The sequence below is a fragment of the Calypte anna genome, chromosome 4 (assembly GCF_003957555.1).
Source record: "Calypte anna isolate BGI_N300 chromosome 4, bCalAnn1_v1.p, whole genome shotgun sequence".
Lineage (NCBI taxonomy): Eukaryota > Metazoa > Chordata > Aves > Apodiformes > Trochilidae > Calypte > Calypte anna.
The window spans coordinates 15,433,867-15,446,081 of record NC_044247.1 but is presented as its reverse complement, the minus strand read 5'-3'; the positions used below and the strand labels follow the sequence as shown (position 1 = coordinate 15,446,081).

Below are 12,215 nucleotides of genomic sequence, written 5' to 3'. Positions count from 1 at the left end.
AAAAGCTTTTCCACAATTCAATAAATAATCATGACATTAATTACAGTATCAGTTAAAGCCTCTAAAAACCACTGTCAACTGAAGTTTAAACACAACAAAAATCGTTGCTTAAAAATAAACTGTAGCAATTAGGAAAGAATTGCTGGTTTTTGAAACCAAGGATAGATTAAACTATGCAAGCCAGCCACAGTTTTCTGAAAGCCAAGCTAATAGTTCCGGAGCATCCCACTCCCAGTATAAAGGAACTGATGATTTGTCTCATGAGCTTCCACACTTCATACCTGTGCCCCTTGATCTATCGTCTTCCTAGCCATGAAATGCACTCTTTTGACAAAAACAAGGCTTGCCACCAAGAAATACTTGTATTTCAGTGCTAACTGTTCATCTGCCCTATTTCACCACACACTGACCAATTTCCTCTTTAGCACTCAGCTTTGAAAGGAAGTTATTTTGCAATTGTAAAAAGAAAGACTTGTATAATGCAGACCTAGAAATCGAGCTGCATAGTTCATAATATGGTATGTTTGTGAGGGGTGATTACACACATCCTCCATTTAAGTTTAAGTCATAGATTTTACATCCAGCACACAGCATTTCAGAGCACTGAAAGAATTGTAGACTTTGTTGCAACAGTCTCATGCACCTTCTAAATGTACTGATTTAGGAATAAACCATACTGTACTCCAAATATATAGCTTTGCTTTTCTCAAATAGTTTTTTAGAACCCTTAGCATATCAAATTTTATTAAATTGCAGTTTTAGCACATCTTGAGACCAAGTCCTGGTAAGATCTGCAGGCAGCAGTACCAGGTTTTGGAATGTAGGATATACACAAAAATTAGGTAGATAAGGGAATCATGAACACATACAAGCTTACATCTAAAGACTTACATTTTGAAAATTTTATGTATATTCATAGGAAATTTGGCTTTGCTGCTGTACATGTTGCCCAATGAGATACATTAAGTGGTGAACAAAACACTGAAAAACCATCTTCAGTTTAGAATGCTGCTACCCTTTAAAAAATTAAAAACTCATTAAACTTATACTTGCAGGCTGTTGCTCATGTAAGCCACAGCAATATCCAGTCTCATATCTATAAAAATGTACTAAATTTTTGTAACCAAAGGTCCCTCATACTCACTCCCAAATAACAGGATATAAATGTCCCTTTAATTCAAGGTTTTCAAGGGACAGAATATAGAAAACCATACACAATTTAACTGGATTCCTTCATTTATTACAAGCACTTAGGAGCAGTGCATGCAAATTAAATCCTGATTAATACCTGAAAACCTACATTTGACCACATAATCAGAAAAGTATGGGGGGAGGAAAACAAGAATAACAAGAGGAAGATAATTAATTAGTTGTATGTTGGGACATATTCCCAAATAATGCAGAATTCAGTCAAGCTATTATGCAAGTTCTGAAAACAACTCATTGTTTACAAAAACTCAGTATTTTCTTCTGCAGAACAGAAAGGATCCAGGTCTCTAAAGTATCTAAGAATAGAAATAATGAACACAGAACTCAGTATTTACTGAACTGTAGATGCCCATAGCACCATTTTCAGTTATTCAAACATCAGACTGAGATCACTGGATGAAACTGAACTTCCCCATACTTCTTTCCTTTGTCTCTTTTCCACCTATCATTTCTCCTTTCCTAAAAAGATTGCTGTCTGAAGTAATCATCTAGCCACACAGGTGTTTCCTCTTATACTGCTGAATCAGAAACTTAAAAGATTGCCTTCACATTTTCAATACCATCATTACGGCTGCTAAAATACTCAAAAGGATTAATGTCTTGAAAATATATCACGTGGTCCTCTAAACATATGTTCAGTTTTCTTCCTGCTATGCAAAGAAGAATAGGTTTGCAAGACCTTCATGGACTGAATGTTTCCCTTTTAGGATATCCTTTCATGCCAGGTTTACAGCAGTATCATTGGGCCAATCGTATTCTCAATCCCAACAAGAGATTTTTTTCTTTTAATGGAAGTATTCAAACAATTTTCAGTAATATCACTCTTTATGTAAAGAACAAGCTTAGTATAAATTCATTCATAGGTTGCTCCCTCTGCTGCACCACACAATAAATACTGTCCTGCACACAAAACCAGCCCCATCTCTGCTGGACAGCTGTCAAAGAAAACACAGAAGTTTCCACTGAACCTTAAAATGTGTATTCTTTTTTTCTTTTTAAATGTAAACATTTATATCTCAATTCCACTGCACTTGCATCACTGGTGAAGAAACAATATTGCCCTTCTTCCTCCAAAAGCTACACAAGAATCAAAACCAAGCCCAGCTCTGAAAACCAGTACTGCTGTTTCTAGATAATTCAGCTACGTGGCAGGAGAGCACCAGATTCTCTGCATCTGATTAACCATGAGAACTACTTCATTTGATCGACATTTCATCCTTGTGATGACACATCTAAACTGGTTCTTCCCACTTATGAAAAAGATGTGATTTGAACACAGCTTTTGTTGGTGTGATAGGCAGAAATTAGACACCCAATCAAAACAGACTTATTTGGAGAGCTTGGTACCTTTGTATTAGGCAGTTTTGTCTGCCCAAGTGCACCATGAATGTAATTCCTATTTTATTTTCTGATTTCATTGCAGCCTTAGGTCTCTTAAAAGCAGGATTTTATATTAAAAAAAAACAAAAAAGAAAAAAAAAAGAGAACAACTCAGCAGGATAATTTCCAGTTCCAACCATTTTTCGGCTCAGAGCCCAGAGCCTTTGCTGCTCTGAGGTGAAACAGTCTCCAAAGAAGAAAACAGAAACTGAGTGGAAGAAGAAATATTTACCAACAGCTAGTGTTGGCTTCCCTTTGAAGTGACTTTGATTGTTGTAGCATGTTTCATCTCTTCACCTCCTACTTTGTTCATCTTAATGTTTAGGTGCAGCAGCAGTATTACAAACAAGCTACTGTAAGAACAGAAGTGAAGGATAAATTATATTTTCCTACATTTCATCTTGCCAACCTGTTACCCTCAGCAAATTCAGGGCAGGAAAACAATGCTTACAAGATATCAACTGCTAAATATTACTTTACTGATGGAGGTAATCAACTATCTTTGTATCTGACCTATCTGTAGGCTAAAAGCTGTTAGTTTTGCAGCTGTTCTCATTTCCTACATTAAGCCCAGGCCTACATCTAATACCCATTTGAGGATGAAGAGCCGTGACTTCTGAATTTTGCTGACATACCCATCTTCTCAAGTTACCATGAGATTATTAAAAAAGTTTCACAACTGGTCTGAAAGAAAGAAAGAGTTGCCCATGCCTGATTACAGAGGTCAAGAACTACAGAGGTCAAGACTGTCTCTGTCTTCCTGGGGGAGAGATTAATGAAGCAGATAAACAATACTACTCTCAATATATCTATAAGCATTAGCTTTTCCAGGATACTTACAAAAAAAAAAATCATATAATACCATACCAAGACAACTAACCTTTCAAATCATAATGGTAGCCTATCCTCACCTTCTTCCCAAGCAACAGAGAGATTTTCCAGTCAGCACTGAGTATTGCCAAGAACTGACATGTGGCTGTATTATTTTAATTATTTCTATTTCTAATTCTTGCACAACTTCTACTTTCCCCTTCATTACCAATACTGACTAATTGATTGCACAGCAATTGTTACAACTTCACAGGAATCAAGTGTCCTACAGTGTAAAATACTAAACTAACAATGCACCACTGCTTAAGAATTTACATAACCTACTAATTAAGTTGTGGAGCTGTAAGTTAATTGCTGTAAAGGTCTTGAATATTGCTGTTAAAGAGTTTATTTTTCCATTTCTTGAAATTATACCCACTCCCCTAGAACATCTGGTACAACCAGAACAAGATGTTTCCATTCCTGTTAGGAAATTCTTTCCAGGAGTAAAACTAATAACAAGCTTGATCTGATACAGCCTAAGATCACTTTGTATTCTGAGATTAAAAATTAAGTCTACTTTTCACCTGTTAGTCACCTCTGACAGATGCAGTCATTGTGGCAACTTTATGAAAGACTTTGCAACATTCTTCTGTTAATTCTTGACCTTACATTTTGTAAGCTATCCAGTGTTGAGGGTACAATATTAGCAAAATTAAACAAAACAATAACAATTTCAGACATCTCCCACACTCCTTACCAAGCTCAGTGAAACAGATAGTGAATACGATGCACACAACTCTTGACAAAAACAGCTTGTAGCTTTAGGTATCCCAGTTCAGTGACAGGTTACTAATGTTTCCATTATTTTGGAAGCTACTCAAACTGCATCTTGACGTGCACCAACAAGCAAGCCACAAGTCATTGAAGCACAGTTTACCCTCAGGTATTAAGCCAGATTGGCTTGTCCACCCCATGTATAAAACACAAGGAACACTTGGTTCCTTACTCTTCAGCTTCTAAAACCACAACAGTAAATCGATATTGTCTGCACAAAATAAAGAGTAATTTGTCTTTTCAACACTTTCACAAAATACATTCATACCCCTAGAAGACACTTGCTTAGAAAAGCTGCACAGAAATTACATAGCTGCTTTAGCAATTGGATTGTTTTAATTAAATTTGGTGCAAATTTTACTACTGGAAAAAAGGATTTCCTGTTCCTGAAACAAGGATTAGGTGAAAGCAAGCGGTGAGATCACCTTAAACGTCTGCATTTTCAACCAGAGATTTGGACACTTCTCATAGCTACAATTTCACCTTTCTGTTTGATTTTTTTTCCCCGTAGATCTCAATTCAACTGATGAAAAACTACATCAGCGTTAAAATGTTTAAACCCGTTCTTGGCATTTGTACTTTTGCAACACACTTTGGGTCCACAAAGCGGCTATGGGAAAAATACTGCTTTACAAGTATAAAACTAAAGTAAACTTCCTGATGACTGCACACAAGCCTTACCTGCATCATGGTGACCACATGACAGGGATTCAGGAGGTAAATGACAGTCCGGGTGGCAAACTTGAACCCCACCTCCAGCCCAAAGATGAGACAGAGCAGCACCAGCAGCACATTCTTGCCCAAGCTTTCCTGCTTAGCCTGGGGCTGTTGCAGCAGATAGCTGTCCAGCTCCCTGAAATGCAGCTGCCTGAGCTTCCACAGGGACAGAAAGATCTCCACGATGCCCACGCTGAGGAAGACCAAACTCTCCAGAAAGCGCTGCTGCCCAGAGAGAAAGGCCGCGCATTCTGGCCCTCCGTTGCCAGCGAAGCTGGGGTCCACACCCCCGTACATCCAGTCCAGGAGGTTATGAATGCTGTAACGAGACATAGTGGGACGCAGCCTTTCCTCCTCCCCGTCACTGTCCAGGAACAGGTAGGAGCAAGATGGAATCAAACCCAAAATACTGCCGGGCTGACGAAACATGAAATGCAAGGACGGCCCATCTGAAGTCCCCTTCCTTCCCAGCTTTCTGGAGAAGCAAGTAGCTCAGCTCAGGACAAGGCTCATGTTTGGCTTTTCCTTTCGATACCAGGACGAGACCCGCAAGCAGCAGCCTGCGAGAAGGGAGGAGCCACAGATGAATGGAGCCTGTGAGCAACAGCCAAAAGCCCCTCGCCACATGGACCCCTGCACTTCTTCGCCTGGCATCACCCATCCCTCCACCCTCGCCGACACTCCTCTCTCCCCTTCATGACCGTTGCGGAGCTGCACTTCTCCCCCGAACAGCCTGAGGCAGCCCGCCTCGGCTCCGCAGATGCCTCTCTCCCCTCACGCCGGGGCAGCCGCCGCCTGCCTGCCCTCAGCCGACCCCTTCCCGCTCTCTCTGCGCTCCCCAACGGCCGCCGCTCGAGCGCCCAACGGCCGCCGCTCGAGCCCCCAACGGCCGCCGCTCGCGCGCGCGCGCGCCCACCCGCCCCTTCCCGCCGCCCGGGTGATGGCCCCGGTACCTCCGTGGGCTCCGTTAGGGAGCACGGCGCGGCTGGGAGGCTGCAGGCCCAGCGCCCCCAGCCATGGGGCCGGCGCCTTGGCCGAGGAGGAGAAGGAGGAAGCGAGGTTCCCCTCAGCGGCGGTGAGGGCACGGCCGAGAGGACGAGCCCCAGCGGACGGGCCGCTCCACGCTGCCGCCGCCGCGCCCCGCGGCTCTCCCGGCCCCTTCCCAGCGCCGTAGCATCACCCCACCGACGTGCCTGCCTCACATCGAAAAATGGACGAGCCCCCCGGATTGGCTGCGCCTGCCCGCCCGCTCCTCCCTCCGCCCCGGCTGCTCCCGCCTCCCGCCGCTGCCTCCGTTCCCCGCCGCTTCCCTTCGCCTCCGCCGTTTCCTCGGCGGGCTGCGCTCCCCTTGCCCTCGCTCTCCCCGTCCTCTGCTTCCTCCTTGCCTGTTGCCTCTGCGTTCACCCCCCTGTTCTCCTCCTTCCTCCTCTTTTTCCTCCTCGCCGTTCGTCCCGGTGTCCCCTCCCGCTCCCCTCCGTGCCACCGGCAGAGAGGAAGTGAAGGGCCAGAAGCTGCTGAACCGCCGTCCTGTTTGCCGACCCGACCCAAAAAGCGGCCTTAACTTGATCAACTCGTTCCTCAAGTCCCATGGCAGCGGGGTTTATTTAGAGAAGTGGTAGTGACCTGTGCTGCCCAGGGCGAGACTTCAAAGGCCAAGCCTGAGAGGGGCTTCAGCCCACCCCAGGCCGGAGCCTGCCACCAGCTGTCCCCTCGCTCACAGCTGCCCCTGAGTGTCACACGTGGAGCGCAGCCCCTGCCTCTGTGCAGGTGATTCGCTGACATCGCCCCAAAACCGAGCGAGGCCGTGCTTGGTCCCTGGGGGCTGGCAGAGCAGTTTTCTACCTGAGTATGTTCCTATCAGAAAGGCAAAGGCAGGTGGAGGTCTCGGTTGAGTAGGGAGTTAAGGGGATGTTGTAGTTAGAACCGTGACCAAGCTGTCTCATACTACAGGTTTTATTTTGCACACCCTCCCCGAAGGTTGCTTTCCCCTTCCTGGGGGTTGCAGGGCTTTCGTTCTCCACCAGACAGCACCACAACAGCACTGCCACCAGCCAAACTGACTGAAAATAAAAACTCAATTCCACAAATAAGGCTGAAAAGACCAGGGTGATATCTCTGCTGGCAGACTCAAAGTGATTTCCTTACAGACAGAGAGGCAGCAATGCCTGGTCTGGGAAGCTGTGAATTAAATTAGTCCTTTTTAAGAAAAAACAGACCCACCAACCAAGCTTTTCAAGATCTTCAAGGGCTCCTTCCCACAGTCAGAGTCATCAAGCCATACCAGTGAGATACTTCTGATCTGACTGAAGGCAAAAAGCCCTTTTCTCCCTGGGACTATGTTGATACACTTGATCAGAGAGCTTAATCCCTAGACACACGGAGGAGCATCTTAACTAGAAAATCAAGTCTGTCAGTCACAGCTGGCACCCAAGCAAGTTGCAAGAGGATGTCTGATAAGTTCTGAAAATGTGCAAAAGGCAAGACAGAGGCAAAACCAAAAGGAGATTGGCCTTGGGCCTGGATGCAAAAAGTTGTAGGGAAACTCTATTAAAATGGACAGAAGCTTTACCATTAACTTCATGGGAACCAAGATGGTGCCCAAAGCCAGCTCATAAATCTTTGAGATTTTATTCAGAAAACCTGACAGAATGCCAGGAACCTTAGTTCCAGCACACACAAGCCAAAGATCACAACGGTGGAACTGGTTGTCACATCTATTTGCTTCCATTACTGAAACAATTTATCAGTTTGGCATTCTCAGACATCACATTCTGCTGCTTTTTCTTGGGTATGCTCAACCTGTCTTGCTCAAATTTGTAGCTACAAATACTGTTCTGCTCCTATCAAAGCATGCAAATACACCCAAAAGGGGTGATACAAGAAATAGCCACCATGTACAGGTGGCTTTGGAGACACACACAAGAAGACTTGACTAACAGTGGCCTCACCTGCACAAGGTTTGCTGTTAGAAGAAACCAGACCAAAACAGCTGAAAGCAGCAAAGTTAAAACATAGTGGTGCAAACTCAGCAAATAAATATGCATTATCAAGCTTGCATAGGAGATTTGTGCATACAAATACTCAGAATTGAATGGTAACAAGTGATGGCATGGCTAAAGCCAATGGGATATGTAAATTGTGATAGTGAGTATGTGACTAGTCTTAAAATTGTATATAAAGAACCAAAACACTGGGATCTTCTCAGGCTCCCAGAGACACTTTACTGCCAGTAATAAAAAGGGATTTAGCTATTGTGTAGTGCTGTTGCCTTTTTTCCAGAACCCACATGAGAAGAAAAGTAGTAGCAGCCAGTCCTTTCTGCTAGGAACTGGCTAGACCAAGTGCCAGTTACCTCTTTTGCTTTACTGAGCTTGAACATGAGAAATAGATGGATCAGTTTTGATTTCCACTTCTAAAAAATGTTATGGTCCTTCAGTGTCAGGGCAAGAGAATGTTGAATGCAGCCTTTAGAACTGCTTAGGAAAAACATCTAACCACAAATACTTCCTTCACTGTTAGTTTTGATAAATGTAGCTCAAATTGAGCACGAGTGAGGTGAAATACCTGTTCAGAAATAGGTTTCTTTTCCAGTTTTTATATATAACTTATTACAAGTCGTGTTCAGAATAACCTGGTGGTTCATTCTCAGCACTTCTAGGGCACAAGAAGATGCTCCCTGCAAATCAGGAAGCTCATCTCTGTCTTCTTGGATGCCAACATCAAGAAGTGTAATAATCAAGAGCTAGTGGGTTTATTGTCATAAAAAAGAGGTGCTTACAGACATTACACTTTTTCATGTTGAATTATCTGCAGTAAATATTTTGAAAATGAGATTTGCAACCAGAAGTGTCTGCAGGACAACCACCTGGAATAACTCAATCCAGCCAGCCTCTCAGTCCCAGGTGGCTGGTTTTGTTGTTATTTTGCTGTTGGTTTGTTGTTTGGTTGTTTTTTTTTTTTTCTTGCTAAAAATCGAGGTTCATAGAGATTCTTCCATCAGTTATTCTGACTTTCTTCTGTTTAATCAGTTGCTCACATGTATTTTTTATGAATTTAAAGAAGGGCTTGTGGTAGAGTAATTGCTAATTTCCTCTCAAGGAATTTTCTTGAGAGAAAGATGAAAGGCTGATGCATTTATCATAACTTTCCCTGTCAGCTAATTTAGCTAGAACATATGCTAAACAATAGTGGAAAAGAAAAGTAAATGTCAGTTTGAAGCATTCAAAACAGAAGCTTAAAAAGCAGATCACATCTTCATGGGTTTTAATCTGATGGACTGAAAAGAATTATATAAAGCACCAACAGAAACTTGTTGCATGACAACTGTGTGACTTGGCTTTTTCATTATGTCACATTTCTGTCATGTTTGCAGTATTTCACTTACTTTTTCCCTTACATAAAGTCTGCAATATCAACTGCAGAAAAGCAGCTGTATGGAAAAGCAGGGGAAAATAAATATCATAAATGTGTGAGGTTTGCTGTGAGAGAAAGGAAATCAGTGAACAGTTGCTCTGCATACTGACTAACCTGAAGTTGAAAGGTCAAACAGTTCTGTCAGTGACTGGAATACAGGTTGAGGAGGTATCTGAGAAACAGGGATATGTTTCTGTGCAGGTTTATTTGTTACATGAGTAAAAGCATTCTCTGAAGTTGTTGGGAGCCTAGGGAAAAATTCTGTATTTTGATGACTGTGGGAAAAAAATGGATAAGCTATAAAACATATAAAATGGGTTCTTAAGAAAATTAATTATTTCACCCAGATATTATTTATGTGTTGTTTTTAACTTGCAGCTTGAGACCTAACAGAGAGGTGACTGCTTGTTTTACACATGGGTAACTGAACATTTTATGCCTTGAAGTGCTCACTGACATTCACTCCCTTTTGTGTTTGTGTCCTCTACTGTTTAGCTCTTTTTTGGTTTTCAAGGCATTTGCTTTGTTTCCTGCCCAGTGCTAGCACCATAATATTACTAAGTCTAGTGAAAGGCATTTCACAAGAAACCACCCAAACTCCTTTTTTAGAAGCTCAGCCTTAGCAGCACTTTTCTCAATGTTGTTTTCCAAGTCAAAATATTGTATTAATATAATGCACACTTACACTTACTTATATCCACAATTCAATAAATTTCCTTACAACACTTGGGTACTCTTTCAGTGAACCAGACCCAAATGGGAGGTGATTTCTGAAATAGCTACAGGAAGACTGCAAGATACTTTTCATGCTGATGACTCAGACAAATAAATAAAGTCAATGAATGAAATCACTGATAAATTTGATTGATTGCTATATTAGTTTTACAGGAATTGTTAACCTGGTTCATGTTTGTTGGAGCTGATTTTAGCTATGACTGGTACACGTAGGAGGTATGTGATTCTATAAATCTAGCCATGCAGGAGAAGAATCTGTACTTTCTATTTTTGTTCTATTTTGCTGCAGTTTACTAAAGGACACATTGACATCCATGAAGACTTATGGAACAACCTTTTAGTCAAGACTGAGTTCAGTCTTAAAAACTGGAATCTAACTCCTCATTATGAGACACTGTCACTACTTATGAACCTCAGCCTAAAAGATTTGAACATTTGTGTCTTCCCTAAACTTGTGTGGAATTTGTCTTTGTTATTATTATCATCACAGTGTCATTTGGTATTCAAAATCAGGGAACTACTGCATTTAACATGATGTAAAACAAAAGTAATTCCAGTCTCAGAAACAAAACAAAAGGTAGGAGGAAAAACTATTAGCAGATGTGGTACTCTGGTTAACCAAGTTGTATGAAATTTGTACTGTTCCATTCTATCATGGAATAGTCTGTGATCAAGTCTAGTGTGTCATATAACTGTATTATCACTGTGTATTTTTATGTCATGATACTTAGGGAAGGAAACTTCAAGACTTGAGCTTTTGCAATGATTTATCAGGCAATGTACATTTTTAAACAGGAATCTCTGAGACAGACATGGTTCTGCTAGGCCCTCCTGTCATTTATTAGCACACATGGGTATCAGTTACACATTTTAACATTTTTGTTGAATAAAATGCACTAAAACAGGTGCTGTAAAATACAAAAAGGCTGCTCTTCTACACCTGTATTGGGTTTATATGGTAAGGTTTTGGCAGCAGGGGGGTTGCAGAGGTGGCATCTCTGAGCAGCTGCCAGAAGCTTCCCCCATGTCTGATAGAGCATGGTGAAGACCATGGTGTGGTGTCTGCAGAGTTTGTTTTAATAAGTTGTAGAGTAAAAAAATTAATATCCTTACATGTTCTCTGTGCAAGTTTATGCATTTCATAAAGCATAGGAGTCTGAGGACAGAGGTCATAACTGTTATGGAAAGGTTTATTTATCCATGTTTTTAAAAAGACACATTATGGAATCATGAGCCCTCTAGTGGTTGTTCACCCTCTTCAATTCTCATGATAAAGATCTATTAACTACTAATGTATAGTAATAATATAAGTAATAATAACTGCTGGGAAGATTTTCTCCACAGTCTCAAGCTTGACACAATCATTTCCTGCCTGGAAAAGGGCTCAGGGCTATAGCACTCAGCACAGCTGTTTTACCCAGCACATCATACTGGGCTCCATAACAGATTTATCTGTTTAGAAACTGACAAATGGTGAGAAAAGGTACCCAAATTATGTTCTTAAAGCCTTCTTTACTAGAAACATAGAAAAAGGGATAAGCAGGAACTGTAGTGTGGGAGTGTAGCTCAAAGGAGTGGCCAGCTCTCTGGAAGCATATAATAGTTTGGTAACAGATGGGCAGAGATGTTTTGAGACTTAACATTTATTTTTTCATTGTGGCTTTCTTATTTAGTAGCTGAAGAAAGTCTGTTGGGAAGCTTATACAGCTGACATGAAGATTTATTGTCTGAGGCCACTTACCTGCTCTTTGAGCAAGGCAAACCCACAAATCTTCTGCTTTTATTTCAAACAAACAAGGGAAAAAACCCTCAGTCAAGCAGATGAGTGCAATCTGTTATGGTTAACACTTAGCCTAAACTTTGCAGTATCTGGAGGGTTAAAGAGAGTTCCTGCCCATTTATCCACATTCTTTCCAAGCCAGTCTAAATGTCACCAGGAGTTGGCATTTTGAGACTATTTATTTTGTACAGATTGAAGTAGATTATAAACAGGCAGACAGAACACACACAAACTGATGTCACAGAGCAGATGTGTCCAACCTTCTCAGCTGAGGCACCTGCCTGTTGGATTTTGCATGAAAACACCCAGTGCACACCAGCAAACACACCTCTGC

The 12,215-nt window shown here is 41.8% G+C and overlaps 1 protein-coding gene across 2 annotated transcripts in view; it reads right to left on the bottom strand.

Moving 5' to 3' along the window:
* The window catches only part of TMEM164 (transmembrane protein 164), a 31,294-nt gene extending 25,231 nt beyond the window's left edge, over positions 1-6,063 (bottom strand). For both annotated transcript variants that reach the window (XM_030449385.1, XM_030449387.1), the window contains exons 1-2: positions 5,907-6,063; positions 4,918-5,513 (exon numbers count right to left, since the gene is read on the bottom strand). In XM_030449385.1, coding sequence (XP_030305245.1) covers positions 4,918-5,382 — 465 coding nt within the window. In that variant the 5' untranslated portion in view covers positions 5,383-5,513; positions 5,907-6,063. The remainder of the gene's footprint in view (positions 1-4,917; positions 5,514-5,906) is intronic.
* Positions 6,064-12,215: the final 6,152 nt, after the last annotated feature.